Source organism: Lagenorhynchus albirostris, chromosome 3 (genome assembly GCF_949774975.1).
Source record: "Lagenorhynchus albirostris chromosome 3, mLagAlb1.1, whole genome shotgun sequence".
Lineage (NCBI taxonomy): Eukaryota > Metazoa > Chordata > Mammalia > Artiodactyla > Delphinidae > Lagenorhynchus > Lagenorhynchus albirostris.
Genome location: NC_083097.1, coordinates 58,949,255 through 58,975,549, shown reverse-complemented (window position 1 = coordinate 58,975,549; position 26,295 = coordinate 58,949,255). Strand labels below are relative to the sequence as shown.

The 26,295-nt window shown below is 37.0% G+C and overlaps 1 protein-coding gene across 1 annotated transcript in view; it reads left to right on the top strand.

The window, feature by feature from the left end:
• The window catches only part of ANKRD31 (ankyrin repeat domain 31), a 129,702-nt gene that overhangs the window by 34,756 nt on the left and 68,651 nt on the right, over positions 1 to 26,295 (top strand). Inside the window, 4 exon segments of the mRNA XM_060146123.1 lie at positions 9,376 to 9,531; positions 16,541 to 16,683; positions 23,098 to 23,242; positions 26,154 to 26,206. Of these exon segments, the coding sequence (XP_060002106.1) occupies positions 9,376 to 9,531; positions 16,541 to 16,683; positions 23,098 to 23,242; positions 26,154 to 26,206 (497 nt within the window).

Genomic DNA, 26,295 nt, shown 5'->3' with positions numbered 1-26,295 from the left:
CCAAAGAATGAACTAAAAAACTATCAGAAATAATAAGAACCCAGGAGTACTGGTTACAAAATAATAGATGGCGGGACAGTTGGCAGAATTGAAATATGGACTGTAGATTAAAGAATAATATTGTATCAATGTTAAATTTTCTTAATTTAATAATTTGGTTATGTAAGATAGTGTCCTTGCCTTTAGAGAATATGCTCTTAAGTATTACTAAGTAAAGAGGCATGGTGTATGCAAGTTATTCATTATGTGTATATGTGTCTGTGTGCATGTGTATGTATATATAAAGAGGCAGATAGAATGATTTAAGTGGCGGCAAAATGTTAACAATGGGGGAATCCTTTGTTTTATTTTTACAAAACGGAAATTATTTCCAGCTAAAAAGTTTAAAAAATTCAATAAACCAAAAGAAGACAAAAGTAAATACCTTTCATATACATAAGTATTACCCAGTTACAAAATATAAGAGAAGATCCCATTTATAATAGTTACAAAAGAGAGAAAATACCTGCTTATATACCTAATAAGAAATTGCCATACCTGTAAGAAGAAAGTGTAAAAATTATGCTGAGGGACATAAAAAAGGCTTGAATAAATGGAAAGAAGAGCCTTATTCTTGACCATAAAGATTCAGCATTGTAAGAAACTTACTTCTCCCTAAATTATTCTGTAAATGCATGAGAGCTCAATCAAAAACAGATTTTTGTGTATTTGTTAATTGTTCTGTTTTGTTTTGCTTTATAAGGCTGGAGGTTAGCTATGAGAATGATACAAAATTTCAGCTGGAAAACTAAATATAAAAGACTAACAAAATTCTGAAAAATAAAACAAAGGGAGAGTAGAGAGGCAGGAACCTGCTCTACATAATGTGAAAGCAATTAGAAAACAATAGAAGTTAAAATAAGTTGGTATTGGCACAGGAATAGACAGATAAATCAGTGAAACAGAATAAAGGGTTTAGATGTAGAAGCCAGATACAATGGGAATATGGGGGTAGGTCTGTGATAAATATGGCATCTCGATGGCAGAAAGAAGGAGTAAATAATAAATAGTGAAAAACACAAACAGTTGGATCCCTATAACATTCCTTATACCAAATTTAATTCCAGTCTGGCCAGAGTTAAAGGAAAAGAAAAGTTCTAGGAGAAAAGACAAGTGAATCTTTTTATAATCTTGGAAAAACCCTTTGTAAAGAACAATTCAAGACCAGAAGCCAGGAGGGAAAAGAATGATAAAACTGACTATATACATTTTTTAAAAATTGTATGGAAAGATATCCTAAAAAAAAAAACAATCATCAAACACAGAAGAAATATTAATAACACATGACAAGGGGTTAATTATATGCAGAATTTTAATTATATGCAGAGAGCTCTTACAAAAGAGTAAGGATAAAGAAAAATAGGAGTTCACAGAAAAAAAAAAATGTAAATACCTGAAAAGATTAACATCTCACTCATACTTAAAGAAATGCAAATTAACAAGTACAATTTTCACCTAAGAGAATACCAATAAACATTTGAGAATTCCCAGTGGCAAGAATGTGGAAAAAGTAAACAATCTCATATGTTTTTGGTAAAAGTTTTTTCAGTCTTTTTTTAGGGCAGTTTATTTACATTCATCAGAATTTTAAATCACAATTCTTTTGAATCTGCAATTCTGTTTAAAGGGATTTATTCTATGGCTGTATTTGCTTAAATATGTAAATATATTTTATAAAGATGTTCATTACAGCATTGTTTATTATAATAAAATGACTAGAAACGATCTAAATTAAGTGAATAGTTAACAAATTATAATGTAACCAATGAAATAATATTCAGTCATTTAGGAAGTCAGAAGAATATGTATGTGTTGATAAGGAAAAAAAGGCCATGTTTTTTTTTTCATGTCATAAGGATGATATTAAATTTCTTGTTGGAAACAGTGCAAGCAAGAAGACAGTGGAGCAGCAGCTTTAAAGTACTAAAATAAATTCTATAGAATTCTATAACTAGAACCTAGAATTCTATACCTAGCAAAATATCTTTCAAAAATGAAGGTGAGGGGAGAGGAACCAAGATGGCGGAGTAGAAGGACGTGCTCTCACTCCCTCTCGTGAGAACACCAGAATCACAACTAGCTGCTGGACAATCATTGACAGGAAGACACTGGAACTCACCAAAAAAGATACCCCACATCCAAAGACAAAGGAGAAGCCACAATGAGACAGTAGGAGGGGCGCAATCAGAGTAAAATCAAATCCCATGACTGCTGGGTGGGTGACTCACAGACTGGAGAACACTTATACCACAGAAGTCCACCCACTGGAGTGAAGGTTCTGAGCCCCACGTCAGGCTTCCCAACCCAGGGGTCCAGCAACGGGAGGAGGAATTCCTAGAGAATCAGACTTTGAAGGCTAGTGGGATTTGATTGCAGGACTTCGACAGGACTGGGGAAAACAGAGAATCCACTCTTGGAGGACATACACAAAGTAGTGTGCGCATCGAGACCCAGGGGAAGGAGCAGTGACCGCAGGGGAGACTGAACCAGACCTGCCTGCTGGTGTTGGGAGGTCTCCTGCAGAGGCGGGGGGTGGCTGTGTCTCACCGTGAGGACAAGGACAGTGTCAGCAGAAGTTCTGGGTAGTACTCCTTGGTGTGAGCCCTCCCAGAGTCTGTCATTAGCCCCACCAAAGAGCCCATGTAGGCTCCAGTGTTGGGTTGCCTCAGGCCAAACAACCAACAGGGAGGGAACCCAGCCCCACCCATCACCAGTCAAGTGGATTAAAGTTTTACTGAGCACTGCCCACCAGAGCAACAGTCAACTCTACCCACCACCAGTCCCTCCCATCAGGAAATTTGCACAAGCCTCTTAGATAGCCTCATCCACCAGAGGGCAGACAGCAGAAGCAAGAACAACTACAATCCTGCAGCCTGTGGAACAAAAACCACATTCACAGAAAGATAGACAAAATGAAAAGGCAGAGGGCTATGTACCAGATGAAGGAACAAGATAAAACCCCAGAAAAACAACTCAATGAAGTGGAGATAGGCAACCTTCCAGAAAAAGAATTCAGAATAATGATAGTGAAGATGATCCAGGACCTCGGAAAAAGAATGGAGGCAAAGATGGAGAAGATGCAAGAAATGTTTAACAAAGACCTAGAAGAATTAAAGAACAAACAAACAGAGATGAACAATACAATAACTGAAATGAAAACTACACTGGAAGGAATCAATAGCAGAATAACTGAGACAGAAGAACAGATAAGTGACCTGGAAGACAGAATTGTGGAATTCACTGCTGCAGAACAGAATAAAGAAAAAGGAATGAAAAAAAATGAAGACAGCCTAAGAGACTTCTGGGACAACATTAAATGCAACAACATTTGCATTATAGGGGTCCCAGAAGGAGAAGAGAGAGAGAAAGGCCCCAAGAAAATATTTGAAGAGATTATATTCAAAACTTCCCTAACATGGGAAAGGAAATAGCCACCCAAGTCCAGGAAACGCAGCAAGTCCCATACAGGATAAACCCCAAGGAGAAACACACCGAGACACAGAGTAATCAAATTGGCAAAAATTAAAGGCAAAGAAAAATTATTGAAAGCAGCAAGGGAAAAATGACAACATACAAGAGAACTCCCATAAGGTTAACAGCTGATTTCTCAGCAGAAACTCTACAAGCCAGGAGGGAGTAGCATGATATATTTAAAGTGATGAAAGGGAAGAACCTACAACCAAGATTACTCTACCTGGCGAGGCTCTCATTCAGGTTCAATGGAGAAATCAAAAGCTTTACCGACAAGCAAAAGCTAAGAGAATTCAGCACCACCAAACCAGCTCTTCAACAAATGCTAAAGGAACTTCTCTAAGTGGGAAACACAAGAGAAGAAAAGGACCTACAAAAACAAACCCAAAACAATTAAGAAAATGGTAATAGGAACATACATATCGATAATTAACTTGAACGTGAATGGATTAAATGCTCCAAGCAAAAGACACAGGCCTGCTGAATGGATACAAAAACAAGACCCATCTATATGCTGTCTACAAGAGACCCACTTCAGACCTAGGGACACATACAGACTGAAAGTGAGGGGTTGGAAAAAGATATTCCATGCAAATGTAAATCAAAAGAAAGCTGGAGTAGCAATACTCATATCAGATAAAATAGACTTTAAAATAAAGAATGTTACAAGAGACAAGGAAGGCCACTACATAATGATCAAGGGATCAATCCAAGAAGAAGATATAACAATTATAAATACATATGCACCCAACATAGGAGCACCTCAATACATAAGGCAGATGCTAACAGCTGTGAAAGAGGAAATCGACAGTAACACAATAATGGTGGGGGACTTTAACACCTCACTTAAACCAATGGACAGATCATCCAAAATGAAAATAAATAAGGAAACAGAAGCTTTAACTGACACAATAGACCAGATAAATTTAAGTGATATTTATAGGACATTCCATCCAAAAACAGCAGATCACACTTTCTTCTCAAGTGGGCATGGAACATTCTCCAGGATAGATCACATCTTGGGTCACAAATCAAGCCTCAGTAAATTTAAGAAAATTGAAATCATATCAAGCATCTTTTCTGACCACAACGCTATGAGATTAGAAATGAATTACAGGGAAAAAAATGTAAAAACCACAAACACATGGAGGATAAACAATACGTTACTAAATAACCAAGAGATGGCTGAGGAGATTAAAAAATACCTAGAGACAAATGACAATGAAAACACGATGATCCAAAACCTATGGGATGCAGCAAAAGCAGTTCTAAGAGGGAAGTTTATAGCTATACAAGCGTACCTCAAGAAACAAGAAAAATCTCAAATAAACAATCTATCCTTACACCTAAAGGACCTAGAGAAAGAAGAGCAAGCAAAACTCAAAGTTAGCAGAAGGAAAGAAATCATAAAGATCAGAGCAGAAATAAATGAAATAGAAACAAAGAAAACAATAGCAGAGATCAATAAAACTAAAAGCTGGTTCTTTGAGAAGATAAACAAAATTGATAAACCATTAGCCAGACTCATCAAGAAAAAGAGGGAGAGGACTCAAATCAGTAAAATTAGAAATGAAAAAGAAGTTACAACAGACACTGCAGAAATACAAAGCATCCTAAGAGACTACTACAAGCAACTCTATGCCAATAAAATGGGCAACCTGGAAGAAATGGACAAATTCTTAGAAAGGTATAACCTTCCAAGACTGAACCAGGAAGATATAGAAAATATGAACAGACTAATCACAAGTAATGAAGTTGAAACTGTAATAAAAATCTTCCAACACACAGAAGTCCAGGACCAGATGGCTTCACAGGTGAATTCTATCAAACATTTAGGGAAGAGCTAACACCCATCCTTCTCAAACTCTTTCCAAAAATTGCAGAGGAAGGAACACTCCCAAACTCATTCTACGAGGCCACCATCACCCTGATACCAAAACCAGACAAAGATACTACAAAAAAAGAAAATTACAGAGCAGTATCACTGATGAATATAGATGCAAAAATCCTCAACAAAATACTACACATTAAAAGGATTAACAACAACACATTAAAAGGATCATACACCATGATCAAGTGGGATTTATCCCAGGGATGCAAGGATTCTTCAATATATGCAAATCAATCAGTGTGATACACCATATTAACAAATTGAAGAATAAAAACCATATGATCATCTCAATAGATGCAGAAAAAGCTTTTGACAAAATTCAACACCTATTTAGGACAAAAACTCTCCAGAAAGTGAGCACAGAGGGAACCTACCTCAACATAATAAAGGCCATATATGACAAACCCACAGCAAACATCATTCTCAATGGTGAAAAACTGAAAGCATTTCCTCTGAGATTAGGAAGAAGACAAGGATGTCCACTCTCGCCACTATTATTCAACATAGTTTTGGAAGTCCTAGCCACGGCAATCAGAGAAGAAAAAGAAATAAAAGGAATACAAACTGGAAAAGAAGAAGTAAAACTGTCACTGTTTGCAGATGACAGGATACATAGAGAATCCTAAAAATGCCACCAGAAAACTACTAGAGCTAATCAATGAATTTGGTAAAGTTGCAGGATACAAAATTAATACACAGAAATCTCTTGCATTCCTATACACTAATGATGAAAAATCTGAAAGAGAAATTAAGGAAACACTCCCATTTACCATTGCAACAAAAAAATAAAATACCTAGGAATAAACCTACCTTGGGTGACAAAAGACCTCTATGCAGAAAACTGTAAGACACTGATGAAAGAAATTAAAGATGATACCAACAGATGGAGAGATATACCATGTTCTTGGATTGGAAGAATCAATATTGTGAAAATGACTATACTACCCAAAGCAATCTAGAGATTCAGTACAATCCCTATCAAATTACCAATGGCATTTTTTACAGAACTAGAACAAAAAATTTCCATTACATTACATTTGAAAATCAATCACTGTAATTTGTTATATTAATAAGTTAAAAAAGAAAAACCATATGATCATTTTAGTAGATGATGCAAAGAAAGATTTTGACAACACCTAACATCCATTACTGATGAAAACTCTCAGCAGACTCAGAATAGAGGGGAACTTGGTTAATCTGACAAAGGGCATCTACAAAAAAAAATACACAGCTGTCATACTTAATGGTGAAAGAGTGAATGCTTTCCCCCTAAGATCAGAAATAAGACAGGGATGTCTGTTCCCACCAGTTCCGTTGATCATTGTACCGGAGGTCCTAGTCAGTACAGTCAGGAAGAAAAACAAATAAAAGGCATCCATGGTGGAAAAGAAGAAGTAAAACAGTCTTTAGTCACAAGTGACATAATCGTCTGTATAGAAAATCTGATGGAATCTACAATAAAAGCAACTGTAAGTGAGTTTAGCAAAGTTGCAAGATACAAGATCAATATACAGATATTAATTATATTTCTGTATTCTAGCAACAAACAATTAGAAAGTGAAATATGAAAACCAAACAATTAGGAAGTGAAATTTATGCCACAGTTACAAAGAATGTGAAATAAAGATAAAATTTAGCAAAAGATGTAAAAGACAGGTACACTGAAACCTACAAAATATTAAACAGAGAAAACACAGGAAATTTGATGGAGAGAAATGGAGAGAGATTGAGTCAGAAGACAATATTATTAAGATGTTATTTCTACTCAGGTATATTTATGGATTCTACACAATCTCAATCAAAATTCCTGTAGGATTTTCTTGTAGAAATGCCAAAGCCGGTTCTAAAATTCATATGGAATGCAAAGAATCTAGAATAGTAAGACAGCTCTGATAAAGAACAAAGTTAAAGGGCTAACATTACCTGATTTCAAGAATTATTATATGGCTTAATCAAAACAGCATGATATTCGCATCAAGATAGGGAAATAGGTCCATGGAAGGAGAAGGGAGTTCAGAAATAAACCCTGAGTTTTGACAAAGGCACAAGGCCTTTGTAGTGGAAAACAATTGTATATCCATATGCAGCAGAATGTTATTCTGTGTATTTTAAGAGTGTTGATTTTTGTTTTGGCCAACAAGTTACCTGAAGATCAGTTTGATCATTTCAACACTTTTTTAAAAACCTTGTTAGGCAGGTCTAGTGTAGGCCTTACTCTAGGTCTAGTTTAGCTCTGCTATTAAGACATGACCCATTAAAGGTCTCTCTGAATGTTCCAGTAGTTCAGCAAGGTCTCTCCTCAGCCTGGCAGGAATGTGAATGTCTCCCAGCCTGTGTGATCTCTGATGGTTGTTAATTTATAGTTCCTGGGTAATTGTTCTTACCCAGCCTCATGAAGATTCACCCCACGCATGAGCGTTCAGTATTCAGATAATGACTCAAGGAGCCCTTTGTATAGATTTCTGGTGCCTTTTCTCTATGCTCTCATCTCTGGTGCCCTGCCCTGTAAATTCTGTTCACCCCAGCCTCCCCAGACTCTGACCTCTGTCTCCTTAGCTCAGCAGAATCACCTTGCTATGCTTGTGCTATACTCTGAAAAGCCTCCAGACAAGAAGCTGGAGTGAGTGACCTTAGGGCTCACTTCACTGTTTGTCTTCACTCAGGGAAGTCAAATAGGTCTGAACTACCTGTTTTCCAATGTCTGAATAAAGGGTCTTTTTCCCCCATATATTTTGTTTAATATTCTAGTTGTTTACAATGGGAGGGCAAGTCACAGCAGTTATTTAGTCGTGACTAGAAGTGAATGTCTTTCACAACTTAGTTTTCATTGAAAATTTTTGTATTCTTAATTTGTTATTTTTAATAAATTGCTTATTTATAATAGCGGGTACAACTGGAAAAGACAGATCTGGGAGTAAAGACTATTGATTTTTGCATATAGTTTATCTGGTGGGAGCAGAATGCTTTGTAGTCTGGGGTGGGGGAAGGCAGGCTCAGGTGTTCAGCAGTTGGTTTGTTTTACAGTGGAACTGAATGGAGAGAATCAAATAAAAACAAAGCAGTTAAATTGTGGTCCATTAAGAAACCTGTTGCAGTACTCAGTTACCTTTCGGAGGTTTCAGGATGGGGCAGGTTATTTAGATGAACCTAGAAAAGCTATCACCAAAGTTCCTCTGAGGGAATTCCCTGGCGGTCCAGTGGTTAGGACTCTGCGCTCTCACTGCCGAGGGCCCGGGTTCAATCCCACAAGCTGGGCGGTGCCCAAAGGAAAGAAAAGCTGTTCTGAAATTCAGGAAAACCAAATGAGTATTATCTGTAAAAACTGACAGGATTTGGATTATCTAGATGAGGAGTTTAGGAGGCACAGGGGAGAAATGATACTTGGTATATATAACCTGGAAAACTATTTTAATTGTGTATTTCCCAGGTTAGGAAATCAAAACTATTATACTGCTCAAGACCAAGCTTTATTTAAGTTCATGACAATTATTTTTAGTAAAGAAAGAAAATTTAGCATTCTCTTTTCTGGTCTTGCTGGGGTTAATTTTTGTATCTTCCTTATATACTTCTGAGATTTTCTCCTCATGGTTTTATAAGACATTTTGGTATTTAATATTTTGTTAGGTTTAATAACATCTAATTCTGGATTTAAATAATACCTTTCACCAGAACTTTTAAGAAAATAATCCATTAGTCTTCTCATACATGCACCTTTCCTAGACTTTCAATCAATATAAACTGCTTACATGATTTATAATTTACTCAAATATTTCAAACTAATGACATTTGTCTTTTTCATCTTTTTGCATGTAGATACCATTATAGTTGGGTTAATGGAAGAAATACTCCTCCATAATGTAATATGCTCTATTCCAGAATGTTGACTGGATTCATTCTGTTACTTATATTCCTCTTGATTTTCAAATAAGGATTATTAATTTTTTTGTTTTCTTTTGTTCATGCCCTCATTTCAGAAAAAATGAAGTTGAATAAAGTATCTCGTTGTAACATTAACCGTAGAAACATCTTTGGAGAGAACTTACTGTATAAAGCTGCTCTGAACAATGACGCTAATCTTGTTCATCATTATATGAAGAAAGGTGGAGATGTTAATCAGCCAAGTTATGCTGGTAGGCTGTGGTTACCACTTACAGTTATCTTAAGAGTGGTTTGTAGTTTCAGCTGAGTCACTACTATGTAAGTATGGCAAAGTAGGCCTAAGGCAAGTCTCAAACAGAAAGCTTCCAGGTAATTTTTCTACTTAGGCAGTGCTTCACCATCATCTCCCAGGGAAGTGGTAAGATGGGGGGGAGAGGCAGGAGAAGAACATTACATTTCACCTTCAAAGATTATGCCTGCCTTCAAAGGTTATGCCTTCAAAGGCCCACTGCACCAGGTGGGCCATGTGCAGTAGCATTACACAGAAGGATGGGGTTCCTGGGGCTGGCTTGCTGGCTTTGTGTGGGCATTTTTACTATGAGACTCAGCTTTTAATGGAAGAGAAGTGAGGTTCAAAGCTGAAAGAAGCTGATGGTACATTGAGCTTCAGGGAAAATTGATGATAAAATGGTAGATGTACAGCAAGGACAATTGCCAGGGAAATGGAGAGAACAGACTATGAGGTAGAGAGGGTGGGGCAGGAAGCTCAGAAAGAACAGTCTTTCTGCAAGGCTAGGTCTCTGTACAGTCTTCCTGTGGGGAGAACCTGATACATTCTCCTGGAGAGGAATGATTCCTTAAAGGCACGTAAGTACTTAAAACACTGAGCAGCACTGTGTCCATACTTTTACTATTGTTTCTAGACTTTCTCGGTATATGAAACAATGCACAAAGTCTTATGGTACACAGAGATCAGCAGCACGATCCATGGACAAGCAGGTGATTACAAGTGCACACCCAGTACTTACTTTAGCAGCACCTGGATTTATACTATAATCAAGGTTTTAAAGACTATTATTCTAAGTCTCACACCCAGTTCATCCATTATGGTCTTATAGCTCTCAACCTTGGATCCTTACTTGCTAGCCAGAGCACTTGCTCCTTTGATTTTGAGAAATACATGGTTCTTTCTCTTAGTCTCTATGTACTCCTTTAGTTTAGGAGTAGTTCTACATGCCAATAACTGGACTTTATGGATTTCCCAAGCATCAATCTTAACATGTTTCTTTTCATTAACCTTTTTTTCTGTGCCATCACTAACATCCCCAGTTGCTATTCCCTGCTTGTCTTTGGCCAGGCAGTGACCTTCTCCTCACTTCCCTAGGTACTTCTGTGACCTTCATGAATTCTTTATCCTTCCATATTTTCCAGACTTTTTGAACTCTCTTGTTTTCTATTTTCCTTCTCAATTTGCATCTTAATCTGACCTTTACTACTTCTGGCTACCACATCCCACAGAATTGCAGAGGGCAGTGTTTGCAAAGGGTTGTCCATAAGCCATTTTCGTAAGAGTCACTTAAAATATTTGTTCAAAATGCAACCTTTACTTCACCCTCCCAAAGCACACACACACACAAAATCACTCAAAATCACAATCAAAATCTGTAGGTTAAAATCTGGAAATCAAGTTCCCTAGATGATTTTTATTCTCATTAATGTTCAAGAACTACTGACAAGAGGTGTATGGCCTCCATATAATTCAATGTAGTGAGCTTTTACCGTATGCCTCCTCTGTGCCAGATACTATGAAAACAAAAAGATAAACAGTATCTGCTAGGAAGGTTTAAATAAATTTATTTTGTGAGATAATCCAATAAAGGCTTAAGTGCCTTTTGAGGAATTAACAAAACGTTATAGTAACAGACCAATGGTCTTTTTAAAGATAACATTTGCATTTTTAAGTCCTCATTTACATTTTGTGATATCTTTGATTTAAAAACCAATTTCAATAATTCTTTACCTATCAAAACCAAGGGTGACAACCATGAAGTAGCCTGAAAATAAATTCTGAATACCTAAAATAGATCTAATAAAGCTTCTTTGCTAAAACTCTGTCAGATCAATGACTTGAGCATTATTTTACACAGAATCCTATCTGATTCCTAAGCCTATGACACATTAGAACTGAAAAGAAAGGTTGGCTTAGGTCAGGATATTGATAATAGCAAGAAGTTTAAGCCAACAGCAAGGCAAGAGACATAAAAAATGAGAGGCAAAATTGTTGAGGACTGTAATGAAGAGAGTGCACTTTATATCTCTGTGGGTGTTAACAATTGCTGCATTAGATCATATAACTAATATTATTATGATCTTGAATCTTTTTAAACAAATGCGTTAAATTATATTGTCTTCATAGGAAATTTACATTCTTATAAACCTTTGAAGAAATTTCCTCCAAGATACTTACATTTTTAAAAAGAAAAATCTATGTTGTTTAAGGATCTCCCAACCTGCAGTTTTGGGAGATAATAAAAGATCTGTTATAAAATGTACTCCATCTTTATTTACAAGGAGTGGTTTTACAACACAGAAGGAGTAAGCCTTAGGAGAAGGGAAATTCTTTGTTACATTTGATTTCTAGACTGTGGCAAATAATCAAGTTAACCAGTGTACATTATCAGTAAGCAAATTTCCACTGGTTTACAGGTCCCAGAACCTAAATAGCAATTAGTTCACGCTTTTTATTGGAGACAGTACTTTGGGGGAAGAGCGTTTTTATATTATTTTTTAAAAAATAGATCTTAAATAGTTATCTTCCAAAAGTTCACGTTTATTTGAAAATTTTTATGAAATTATGAAAAATTTCAAACATACAGAAAAGTTGAAAGAATTGAACAGTGAACATCCATATACCTAATTTCTAGATTCTCCATATTTGTTTTTGTTACATACTTATTGTACAGGGAAACACTCATGTGTTTCTCCTCTATTCACACCCAGATATGTGGGTTTTCCACACATTGAACAATTCTTCCACACCGGCTGGGTATCCTGCAATTCAATTCAATTCTGACACTAGACGTTGTTAGTGTAGACTCCACAGATTAAGACATCAGTCCTATGAGGCTGACCCCCACTTCAGATGCCAATCACAAGTAGGAGATCACCAGGTTACCCACAGGTTTCATTCACCTTGGCTACAAACTGGGGGTTACCATGACCCATTTCTTGGATTTGATCATTTCCTAGAACAGCTCATGGACTCAGGGAAACACTTAACTTATATTTACCAGTTTATTATATAATAAAGCATATGATTAAGGATACAGATGAAAAGCCAGCTGAAAAGGGTACATAAGGTGAGGTCTGGAAGGGTCCGAAACACAGGAAATTCTGTCTCCATGGAATTGGGGTGTGCTGTCCTCTCAGCATTCAGATGTGTTCACCAACCTGGATAAGCTCTCCAAACCCCATACTTTGGGGATTTTTATGGAGACTTCATCACATAGGCATGATCGATTATTAAATCCATTTCTAGCCCCTCTCTCCTTTCTGAAGAACAGAGGCAGACCTGAAAGTTCCAGCTTCTAATTATGACTTGGTCTTTCTGGTGACCAGCCTCATCTATGAGCCCACCAAAACTTGCCTCATTGGAACAAAATACACTTATATCTCCCAGGAAATTCCAAGGGATTTTAGGAGCTCTGAGACAGATTCTCCTATCATTCAGGAAATGACAAAGGTCTTGGAAATTCTGTATCAGGAACTAGGGTCAAAGACTATAAGGACGAAAGATCATCCTGCCACCCCTGTTTACAAGGGTTTTAGGAGCTCTGTGTTAGGAACCAGGGGGCAGAGGCCAGTATACATATTTTTTATTTTTTAAATTATTCTTTCAACTCCAACATGGCTTTCTCAAACAATTATTTCTTTATTATTTTTAAAAATTGAAGTTTAGTTGATTTACAATATTATGTTAGTTTCAGGTATACAACATAGTGATGCAATATTTTTATATGTTATACTCCATTTAAAGTTAATACAAAATAATGGCTATATTTCCCAGTCCTGTACAATATTTCCATATTGCTTATGTATTTTGTACATAGTAGATTGTGTCTCAGTAGATTGTGTCTCTTAATTCTCTACCCCTTTCTTGCCCCTCCCCACTTCCCTCTATCCACTGGTAGCCATTAGTTTTTACTCTATATGTGTAAGTCTGTTTCTGTTTTGTTATATACATTTCTTTTTAATTTTTAGATTTCACACGTGTCATAACATATAGTATTTGTCTTTCTCTGTCGTATTTCGCTAAGCATAGTACTCTCTAGGTCCATCCACATTGTTGCAAATGACAGATTCCATTCTTTTTTATGGCTGAATAATATTCCAGTGTGTGTGTGTGTGTGTGTGTGTGTGTGTGTGTGTGTGTGTGTGTGTGTACCACATCTTCTTTTTCTGTTCATCATTGTTGGGCACTTAAGTTGCTTCCAAATCTTGACTACTTGTAAATAATGCTGCTGTGAACGTTGGGGTGCATGTATCTTCAAATTAGTGTTTTCATTTTCTTCAGATACATACCTAGCAGTAGAATTGCTGGATCATAAGGTAGTTCTGTTTTTTGGTTTTTGAGGAACTTCCATACAGTTTTCCATAGTGGCTGTACCAATTTACATTTCCACCAACAGTGTACAAGGGTTCTCTTTTCTCTGCTTCCTCACCAGCCTTTGTTATTTGCAGACTTTTTGATGATAGCCATTTTGACAGTTGTGAGGTAATATCTCATTGTGGTTTTGATTTTCATTTCTCTGATAATTTTTCATTTTGGGCATCTTTTCATGTGCCTGTTAGCCAGCTATATGTCTTCTTTGGAAAAATGTCTGTTCAGGTCTTCTGCCCATTTTTTGATTGGCCTGTTTGTTTTTTGATATTGAGTTGTATGAGCTGTTTATGTATTTTGGATATTAACCTCTTATTGGTCATATCATTGGCAAATGTTTTCTCCCATCCAGTACATTGTCTTTTTGTTTTGTTGATGGTTTCCTTTGCTGTGCAAAAGCTTTTCAGTTTAACTAGGTCCCATTCATTTATTTTTGCTTTTGTTTCCTTCATCTTAAGAGACAGATCCAAAAAAATATTGCTATGATTTATGTCAAAGTGTGTTCTGCCTAAGTTTTCTTCTGGGAGTTTTCCCATCTTACATTTACATCTTCAATCCTTTTTGAGTTTATTTTTGTATATGGTGTAAGAAAATGTTCTAATTTCATTCTGACAACCTCTGCCTGTCTAATTGGGGTAATTAGTCGATTTTCATTTAATATGAATATTTGGATTTACTGCCATTTTACTTGTGTTTCTTGTGTCTTCATCTATTTGTTTTTGTCTTTGCATTATTTTGTAGTGATTACTCTAGGGATTACAATATACATTTTTAATATTTTATAGTCTTCTTAGAGTTAATATTGTAATACTTCATATAAAATGTAAGAACATCAAATACATCTCCCTTTTCCTTTTTTTTTTTTATAAATTTATTTATTTATTTTTGGCTACGTTGGGTCTTTGTTGCTGTGCGTGGTCTTTCTCTAGTTGCAGTGAGTGGGGGCTACTCTTCGTTGCTGTGTGCAGGCTTCTCATTGCAGTGGCTTCTCTTGTTGTGGAGCGTGGACTCTAGGCACACGGGCTTCAGTAGTTGTGGCACTCAGGCTCAGTAATTGTGGCTCGCGGGCTCTAGAGCGCAGGCTCAGTAGTTGTGGCACATGGGCTTAGTTGCTCTGTGGCATGTGGGATCTTCCTGGCTCAGGGCTTGAACCCATGTCCCCTGCATTGGCAGGCGGATTCTTAACCACTGTGCCACCAGGGGAGCCCCTCCCTTATCCTTTATGTTACGTCTGTCGCATATATTACATGTATATACAGGATAAACTCCAAAACATAAAGTTATAATTTTTGCTTTAAGTAGCCTTGTGTATTTTAAGGAAATTTATAGGAAATAATTCTATTAACTATATATTTACCAGTTTTGGTGCTCTTCATTTCTTCCTCAAGGCTCTTTAATTAATACTATTGGAGAAACTCCTTCTATAGACGTTCTTAACTGGAGTGTCCCCTCAAAGGGGACATTTGGTAGTTTCTGGAAACATTTTTAGTTTTTACAACTGGAATGGGCAGCAGGGTACTACTGGCATCTGATGGATTAAGACCAGGGATACTGCTAAACATCCTACAGTGCCCAGAACATTTAGCCCAAAATGTCGGTGTCAAGGTTGAAAAACTGGATTATGGAGAAGGTTCTGAAAATGTTAGTGCCAAGGTTGAGAAACTGGATTATGGAGAAGGTTCTGAAAATGTTATTGCCAAGGTTGAGAAACTCTGGTTTATGGAAGGAAAGAATGAAGCACACTTTAACTTGCAACTTTTTATGTTTTCTTATATCAATTGTATGATTTTTTGGAGTTTAGATATCTTTGACTTATACCATTAAATCTGGCTAGCAAAGGAAGAAGATATTTATTTGGATGACTGGTTTTCTTGGAGCAGTTTGTGGTATGTTTGTTGAATTTACTGTAACTAACTTTTTGCAAATAGGGAGAAAAGAAATATACAGTTGACCCATGAACAACATGGGAGTTAAGGGTGCTAACCCTCTGTGTGGTCAAAAATCTGAGAATAAGTTACAGTTAGCCCTCCGTATCCATGGTTACTCCTTCAGCTAACCTCAGATTGTGTAGTACTGTAGTATTTACTGTTGGAAAAAAATCTGTGTATAAGGTAAACCTGCATAGTTCAAACCCACGTTGTTCATGAGTCGACTGTATACTTTTGAACTGACTTCTGCGTAGTCTTGCTGGCTGGGTGGGTTATTTTAATGGAAATACCTTGAGTTACAAATAAGGCTTTTCCCCCTCTTCTCTGCAGAAAAGTAGCCTACAACCAGCATTCTCTATGAGCTAATAATAATTACCCCCCCTTACAGCCTTTTTATTTGAGGGGGGCAAAAATAGTTTCAAATATTTTACTTACTTTCATATTTTTCCATATTAACACCAACAGAATTAGGGGTAGGAATTTTATTTGTCCATCAGATTTATTGAATCCACAAATAATACAGGTTGCTTTCATGGTGAGATTATCTTGTCTCATATAACCAAAATATTTTTAAAGCAACAACTTAGAATTAGAGTTCTTATTTTAAGGGCAAGCACAAACATTATTAAGATGCCAAGTATAAACAAACACCATTTCTTTTTTGTGTAACAGGTTGGACAGCACTTCATGAAGCTAGTGTAGGAGGATTTTATCAGACAGCAAGTGAACTATTAAAGGGTGGAGCAGATGTAAATATCAGAGGAATGTACCAGATCACTCCCCTACATGATGCTGTGATGAATGGACATTATAAGGTACTGTGATTCTTTTGTTTGCAGAGCAAACACTACATTCTGCAAGTATTAAAAACCTCTGGGACCAAGCAATAGAAAAACAGATAGGGATCCAGTTTCAGTTCATTCTGCTAATCAATACTCAGAATTCATAATAAAATTTTACTGTGTGATGGATCAGTTGTGCCTAATGTGGTAGATCCCATTTTACATGTTACTTTTAATAACTTCAGAATGCGTATTTTGGTTATACACAGTATTTTTTAAATTTCTTTAGACTCTTTTTGTATGGTTCTTTATAGGCTTTAGGAGAACATTTCCTTCTTAGAGTGTTACACAGTGATGTCCAGCCCTGATAGCAGGCTTACAGCTTTTTGTAGTCTAGTGTTACTTTCAGAGTCAGACTAAGACATGAGAACCTCCCAGGTTTTAATGATCAGCCAGTACACACCAGCACAGAGGTACCAGTGGTTATAGTATCAAAATACTATAATTCTATACAAGTTGGTTAATAGTAGCTTCAATAATGGTAATATTAATTAAGATTATGAATTCCAGCACACTTGCTTTATCATATATGTTCTGAGCTTCCTAGACATTTTTCTGGTCCAGGAACTGCATTGGTCTGAGGCACTTGTGAAAATAGCTTATTATTTATTTCAAGTATTGGAAGTTGCCTCTGGGTTTAAAACCTCTAGGGTAGGAAAGGGGGCTAATCAACAAGGCTCAGGAAAATCTGTTCAGTGTTCCTCAGAAGAAATGCCTACCACAGGTAAAGCTGGGGAAGGCTGCCAGGAACCATGGGCGTAGACAAATAGGACATATCCCTTCCTAGTTTGGAGGGTTTAGGTGGTTTTGCTTTTTTTGGATAATGTATCACCTGATGGTAAGTGGTCATTCCTGCACATTTTGTAGAGGGCTTGGGGGAGAAAATTCTGTCTTGGACCTAATTTAATGGCCAGAAGAATGCTAGAACAAGTGATGGTGTGAGCCCTCTCTCTGTCTTTTAACTGCTCTTTAAAACTGGCCTCTAGCAGAGAAACCTCATGCCAAAGCATTTCTTCTCTCTCTCCATGGCCCATCCGCTCTCCAACTTGCCAGGGCTCACCTGTCCTGGTCAAGAATCTTTTCTCTCTTTGAGTAATATGAGCCGTGGGTGATTTATACCTTTTTTTCTTTTCTTTCTCAGTTCTTCCTTTGCCCCTCCTGATAACTTGGCTGCAATTAACTTCTGCCTCACAGGCTATAACTGGCAGTCTTCTTTCTGGCCTTTGCAGATATGTAGCCTTCTCTTGTACCCTTAGTGAAGTAAAAGGGACCAAAGACACAGGCCTCTAACTCCTGAAGTATCTTGTGGTATATAAATATTTGAGATGTTGAATTGGAGGTTCATTGACAGTGTTGCTGGGATTCACAGATATTGAAAAGATATCCCCCACACATGGTGATTATGCATTCCATTTGTGTCTGGAGTGAGCTTTCTTATAAAGTTTGATTGTATATTCTATTACACTTTAAAAAGTCATACCACATCAACAGGCCGGAGCATGGATGGTGTTTTGTTGTTGTTGGGAGTATTTTTTTAAAATCCCAGACATCATACCATTTTATCCATAAATACTTGTACCTGCATCTCTAACAGATAAGGACATTTTTTTCCACACCCACATTTTTTATCATCTTACCTTATAAAAATTAAAATTTTAAATACCACTTAATAATATCTAGTCCATATTTAAATTTCCCCAAATTATCTAAAAATGTTTTTTATTACAAGTTTTTGTTTGAATCATGATCTATCAATGTCTGTACTTTACATGTGTTTGTTATGTCTCTTAAGTGTGTGTGGTTTTTTTAAAGGTTTATTATTTATTTATTTATTTATTTTATTTTTGGCTGCTTCGGGTCTTAGTTGTGGCACACTGGATCTTCATTGAGGCATGCGGGATTTTTCGTTGTGGCGCGCGGGCTCTTTGTTATAGTGCTCGGGCTTCTCTCTAGTTGTGGCATGCGAGTTTTCTCTTCTCTAATTGTAGTGCCCAGGCTCCAGAGTGTGTGGGCTCTGTAGTTTGCAGCACGTGGGCTCTAGTTGAGGCGCAGGAGCTTAGTAGTTGTGGCATGCAGGCTTAGTTGACCTGCGGCATGCGGGATCTTAGTTCCCTGACTAGGGATTGAACCTGCGTCCCCTGCATTGGGAGGTGGATTCTCTACCACTGGACCACCAGAGAAGTCCCTCTTAAGTATGTTTTAATCTATAACAGTTCTTCCTATATTTTCTTTTGTGTGTGTCTTCTAGAACCTGGGTCATTTGTCTTATAGAATTTCCTAAATTCTGGATTTGACTGACTTTATGTTTCTTCCCATATTTTCTCTAAATGGTGTTTTAATGTAAAAACTATCAGAGACCACAATCTGGGTGCTATGTGTGCTCATTGCTATTGGATGTCATTGTTTTTAGGCATTTTCAGTGAAATGTATACTTTTAGAAAGAAAAACAAATCATGAGTTCTTACTGATATTTCCATTTCAGACTTAATATTCATAATAACTTTGATTTTATACTTGTATCTCTTTTTCTCTTATGCTAAACATTTGTTTCTTAATACATTAATTTCTTTATCGTACAGCACACTTAACAGTATTACTATTAGTGTATTATTATTATGAATATTAACAATATTATTATTAACAATGGAACTACTAATGAAGTGCTTTTTTTACAGTTCTTTTTGTTTTGTTTATATTCCATTAGGGATGTGTGGTAAAAATACTGTCTTTTCCAGTACTTGAAAGAATTTTATTCTCTGTCCTGTTGGCTTCTTATGCAAGGAAGTTGTTGGAAGGCAGAGATATGGAATAATATCCTCCAAACTGAAAAGGAACTTTGAGACTGGAAAACAAAGCAGGCAATTCCATAAAGTGCAATTGTGAAGTTTATTGTGGGTAGCTTACATACTGGCAGGATTGGGCAGACACAATCCAGAGGCATTCACAGCTGTGCTTCTCACCACTGAAAGGAGCACAGGGAGATTTAAAGTGGCCAAAGCTAACAACAGGATCTGACTACCAAATGAGAAGCATGTCCACACTAACTGGAACTGGAGATTTTTCCTCCCCCTGGGGGGTCTCATGACCATTAAGCATCTGTGTCAACAGAAGACACTCTTCCAGTTTTCTGTCAGCAAGGGTAAAAGTTGACAGGGAGTTTATCTGGCTTGGGCACATTCCTTGTGAGTAGGCTAAAGCTTAATCATGCAGAAAGGGAAGGGGTAGGACTTCAGACCTAAGATAGAGCTGACAAAATGGAGTCAGTGTGGTTCAGCCACACAGAAGTCAGCTGATTCTAGAGGGAGGAAAGCACTAGAGTCAATAATATGATTAAAGGTGAAAAGCCACGGGCAAGCTTTAAGTAGCAGTGTATTTCCTTATGGGGCCTACTGTTTGATGAACTAAATAAGTGGGGATTGTGAGGCCAGCCACTTACTGAAATTGCTCTGCTTGTTCCAGTTAAGAACATGTGGTAATCTTAAAGTATGTCCACAAATTCTTTAACAGTCCTCCCTTCGAAAGGTGGATCCTGATTCCTCTCCTCAGGAGGGTAGGCTGGAGTTTCAGTGAGTTGCTTCTAACAAACACAGTGTGGCAGGAGTGACACAGTACATGACTTCTAAGACTAGGTTGAAAACTGTTGCGGCTTCTTCCTTGTTCTCTCACTCACTTGTTCAGCAACACTGGGAGAAGCCAGATGTCATTTCGTGCAGCCACTCAAGCAGCTCCATGGAGAGGTTCACGTGGCAGTGGACAAAGGCCTCCTGCCCACAGCCATGTTAGTGAGCCATCTTAGAAACAGATCCTCCAATCCCAGGCAAACTTTTATTTATTTTTTAATTTTTAAATTTTTTAAAATAATTTATTTTATTTATTTGTATTTGGCCGCGTTGGGTCTTCATTGTTGCATGTGGGCTTTCTCTACTTGCGGCGAGCAGGGGCTACTCTTCGTTGCGGTGCACGGGCTTCTCATTGCAGTGGCTTCTCTTGTTGTGGAGCATGGGCTCTAGGCACGTGGGCTCAGTAGTTGTGGCACGTGGGCTCAGTAGTTGTGGTTCGCGGGCTCTAGAGTGCAGGCTCAGTAGTTGTGCCTCATGGGCTTAGTTGCTCCGCGGCATGTGGGATGTTCCCGGACCAGGGCTCGAACCGTGTCCCCTGCCTTGGCAGGTGGATTCTTAACTACTGCACCACCAGGGAAGTCCCCAGGCAAGCTTTTAGGTGATTGTATCTCCAGCCAACATTTTGACTGTAACCTCATGAGAGACCCTGAGGCAGAACCATCCACCTGTGGCCACTCCCAAATTCCTGACCCACAGAAACTATGAGATTATAAATATTTATTATTGTTTTAAGCTACTAAGTTTTGGGGTAACTTGTTAGGTAGCAACAGATAACTAATACAGAACCTAAATGCAGATTTAAAATAGGGGTAAAAAGCATAGTGGAAATAACTGATTTACTGCCATTTGGTAAGAAGAGAGTTTTTTAAAGAGGATATATTAGTTAGGCTTCAGAATTCCTGATACCAAGCTGTAGAGAGAATTGGTAAATGTGCATAGTTGGTGACGCAGAGTATCCAGAGTCTAAAACAGAGACTGCCAAAGTAATGTATTCACTCCCTTGGGATCACCAGCCCAGATTTCCAGAAAAGTGAAGCTCTAGCCCTTGCCTTTTCCCTTCCTCCCATCTTCTTTCTCATGCTTGTTGATCCTGAGTTACTTTCATACTGCATGGCTTATTATTTGACATAAAACCTCCAGAGATAAGCAACACAGCTCCTTTGGCAACCCACTTATGAAACTACTTTTCCTGAAAAAAAGTGGTACACTCTCTATTTGTATTACTAAACAAAATGTGAAGCTCCAGGAATATGAATTATAAATTTAATTGTATCTACTGTTACTTTCAATCGCCCTATCTAGCATTAAACTCCCACAGTAAAGCCATTTGAAAAGCAGAATCAAGTTGCTGAGTCTTAATAATTTTTAAAAGATTTGGCTCGTATTCTCCCTGTGTGTGGTGGGGCATTTTTCTCTCCTAGAATGCTTTGTTATAAAAGGAAAAATGTATATATCTTTAATCTTCAGATGCATAAAATTTTCAGAAATTCAGATCCTTTCTCTCATTCCAGACATTAACAGAGAAATCTAGGCTTCGTTTAGTATGTTATTTAAAGCCTGTTACCCACATCCTCCTTGGTCAACATTCATTCTTTTATTAAACAACATTTATTAAATATATACGCTATGCCAGATACTGAAATAGACACTGGGAATATAAAGATGATTAAGACATATATCTGTTGCAAAAACTTGGAAGCAACTTAAACGTGCATCAGTAGGGTACTGGTTAAGTAAATTATAGTACATTCATATAGTACATTCAAAAGTAAACTATTACTCAGCTGCTAAAAAGAATGATGAAGTTCAATCCATACTGATTTGGAACAATCTTCAAAGTCTGTTGCAGGGTGGGGTGGGCAGGAATGTATATAGTATATGACCACTTGTGTAAGAAAAAATGTATGTACACAGTTATGATTCGTACATATATACCTGTTGGACTAGACTAACTCTGGAAAAGTTCAGAAGAAACTGTAACCAGAGCTGACTTAGAAAAAAATAATTAGATGACTAGAGGACAAGGGTTGAGGAGGGAAACTTATTTTTCATTGTCTACTTCTCTGAGCCTTCTGTATTTTGAACCATATTTATTAATTTCCTATTCAAAAATAATAAATTAATTTTAAAAGAAAACAGAGTCCTACCCTCAAAAAACTTGGAGTACAGGAGAGAGAAATATATAAGAAATAAGTATAATATACAGCATATTGGACATAAAATATGTACATAAAAGTAGGAAGAGGTCATTTTTCTCTAGGGGATCAGTGGGTGAGGAGGTCAGGGAGAGCATCATAGAGGAGGTTACTCGAGGAGCAGTAACAGATTAAAGATTTACCTGTTTCTCTCTGATACCGAGGGGGAGCAGCAGCAACACAGGTCTATACAGAAGACATAGCTATTTCCTGGAACCTGTTAAAATTACGTTTACTACTACAGAATGTAATCCTAATTCCTGGTATATCTGCTAGCTCCATTTCATCAGCAACTGAACCACAAACATTTCTGCCCCTCCCTCCATTCCTCCTTTCCTCCCTCTTCCTTACTTCCTCTCTCCTTTTTTTTTTTTGTAAGAGAAGGCATATTTATATTAATAAATTATGATTCAGTAGCAGTTACATTAATTTTTGGTTTGGGGCAGTAATGTTACAGGAAACCCAAACTGTATTGTTGAAAGAAATACTTAATGTTGCTTAGAGTTGTATGCTGGCACACATTTATAATAATACACCTTTTGTCTGGGCTCCCTCACAAAATCTTCCTCTAGGTGGCACAGTTACTTCTTTTGAATGGAGCAGATCCTTTATTTAGAAATGACAGTGGAAAGTGTGCTTTGGATGAAGCCAAAGACTCATGTATGAAGCGTCTCCTTGAGAGATATGTTCCTAAACATCAAAAGCATCTTATATCAGGTAAAATTGAACTGCCCTGTTATATCTGTTCATCATGTCAGTAGAGAGTTGTAGAAATCAAACTTGGAATTATAGAAATTAAATTGGTTTTCCTCATAAATTTTGAGAAAATCCATCCTGTGGTGTCCTTGCTCCATTCCTTTAGTTGAGCACACTGACTTGTTTGCAAATGCACCAAATGGAAGAACTCTAAAAGAACAAAGAAAGATAGTATTAAATGTACTTTCCCCCAGGATATGTATTGGAAACAGTTAAGGAAACTTTTGTAAAGTTCTGGGTCTTTTCCCCATAATCCGTTGTCTGAATAACATGGGTGATGTAACTTATATTTGGCTTTATCATTTTCCATGAATATGGCCAGGATTGTTTACTTTCATTCCTTAAGAATATTTTCTTATGGCTGTACTTTTGCCTTGTCATTCATCATTGCACTAAGTTGAACTACAAAAGAACTTGACCTGCAGTTTCAAGAAGATTATATAAGAACTGTTTATTTTTTTAATTGACGTATAATTGATTTATAATATTGTACTAGTTTCAGGTATATAATGTAGTGATTCAGTAGTTTTATAGATCATACTCCATTTAAAGCTATTACAAAATGGTGGTTATATTCCCTGTGCTGTACAATATATCCTTGTTGCTTATTTATTTTATACCTAGTAGTTTGTATCTCTTAATTCCAAAACGCTATTTTGCCCCTCCTCCTTCCCTCTCCCCACTGGTAACCGTTACTTTGTTCTCTATATCAGTGAGTCTGTTTCTGTTTATACATTGGTTTGTTATATACATTGGTTTGTTTTATTTTTTTAGATTCTATATATGTGATAACAGCGTATTTGTCTTTCTCTGACTTATCTCACCAAGAATAATACCCTCTAGGTATCCATGTTGTTGCAAATGGCAGCATTTCATTCTTTTTTATGGTTGAGTAATATTCCATTGTATATATATAATACTGTATCTTCTTTATCCATTCACTTGCTATGGACAGTTAGGTTGCTTCCATGTCTTGGCTATTGTAAATAGTAGTGCTGCTATGAACATTAGGGTGTGTGTATCTTTTTGAATTAGTGTTTTCATTTTCTTTGGATATATACCCAGCAGTGGAATTGCTGGATCATATGGTAGTTCTACTTTTAGTTTTTTGAGAAGCCTCCATACTGTTTTCCATAGTGGCTTTAACAGTTTGCATTCCCACCAACTGTATACAAGGGCTCCTTTTTCTACAAATCCTTAACAATCTTTGTTATCTGCAGACTTTTTTTTTTTTTTGTGGTATGCGGGCCTCCCATCGTTGTGGCCTCTCCCGTTGTGGAGCACAGGCTCCGGACGCACAGGCTCAGCGGCCATGGCTAACGGTCACAGCCGCTCCGCGGCATGTGGAATCTTCCTGGACCGGGGCACGAACCCGCGTCTCCTGCATCAGCAGGCGGACTCTCAACCACTGTGCCACCAGCGAAGCCCTTTCTGTGTTATCTTGTTTGGAAAAATATCTTTCAGGTCTTCTGTCCATTTTTTTGATTGGATTTTTTTTTATATTGGGTTGTATGAGCTGTTTATGAATTTTGGATATTAACCCCTTATTGGTCGTATCTTATACAAATATTTTCTCCCATTCAGTACGTCATCGTTTTGTTTTGTCAATGGTTTCCTATTCTGTGTAAAAGCTTTTCAGTTTTATGAGGTCCCATTTGTTTATTTTTTGTTTCCCTTGCCTTAGGAAACAAATCTCAAACAATATTAGTATGATTTATGTCAGAGTGTTCTGCCTGTGTTCTCTTTTAGGAGTTTTATGGTTTCTGGTCTTACATTTATGTCTTTAATCCATTTGAGTTTATTTTTGTATGTGGTGTGAGAAAATGTTCTAATTTCATTCTTTTACATTCGGCTGTCCAGTTTTACCACTTATTGAAGGCACCCTTTGTTGAAGAGACTTTCTTTTCTCCATTGTATGTTTTTGCCTCCTTTGTCATAGACTAATTGAAGATAGGTGTGTTGGTTTATTTCTGGACTCTCTATTCTGTTCCATTGATCTATGTGTCTGTTTTTGTGCCATTACTGTGCTATTTTGACTACTGTAGTATTGTATAGTCTGAAATAGGGAGCATGATACCTCCAGCTCTGTTCAGCTTTCTCTAAATTGCTTTGGTAGTTCAGGGTCTTTTGTGGTTCCATATAAATTTTGGGATTATTTGTTCTAGTTCTGTGAAAAATGTTGTGGCTATTTTGATAGGGATTGCATTAAATCTGTAGATTGCTTTGGGTAGTATGGAAATTTTAACAGTACTCTTCCAGTCCAAGAACACAGTATATCTTCCCATGGCTTTGTATCATCTTCAGTTTCTTTCATCAGTGTTTTATAGTTTTCAGAGTATAGGTCTTTCACCTCTTTGGTTAAGTTTATTCCTAGGTATTTTATTCTTTTTGATGAGATTGTAAATGTAAATGGGATTTTTTTCTTGCTTTCTCTTTCTGATAGTTCACTATTGGTATATAGAAAAGCAACAGATTTCTGTATATTACTTATGTATCCTGCAACTTTATTAAGCAGACATATTAGAAAATGATGATAATGCAATTAATTATGGAAGAATTTTTTGCCTTACAAAACCTTGCACACAGTTGCATATCTGAGTATAACTGTGGGGAATATAAAAATACTGAGTTCAGTGCCCATCTTTAACATAATTTTGTTGGGTCTGTTTTGCTTTTCCTAGAGAAATGTTTTCAGCTTTCTCAATAAATATGGAAATTATAAATTATGGAATATTATATGTGTCAATTTTAATAGAAAGTTTGCATAATTTCACTTTTTCCACTTGGTTTTCTCATGGCAAAGGAGTTTTGGTTTTAGAAGTCTAGAGTCTGACTACTGGAGGCTCTTTGATTTTTCTCTTTTTGCTTACAGCGCAGACAAATAGCACTGACCCTTCAGACTTAGAGGATGAACACCACCACAAGGTATATCTCTGTTCAACAATAAACATTTTTATAGAGCACACCTGCTGGTTATTTTATAGATCATCAGGGGAAAGAAAGACTACTGAAGC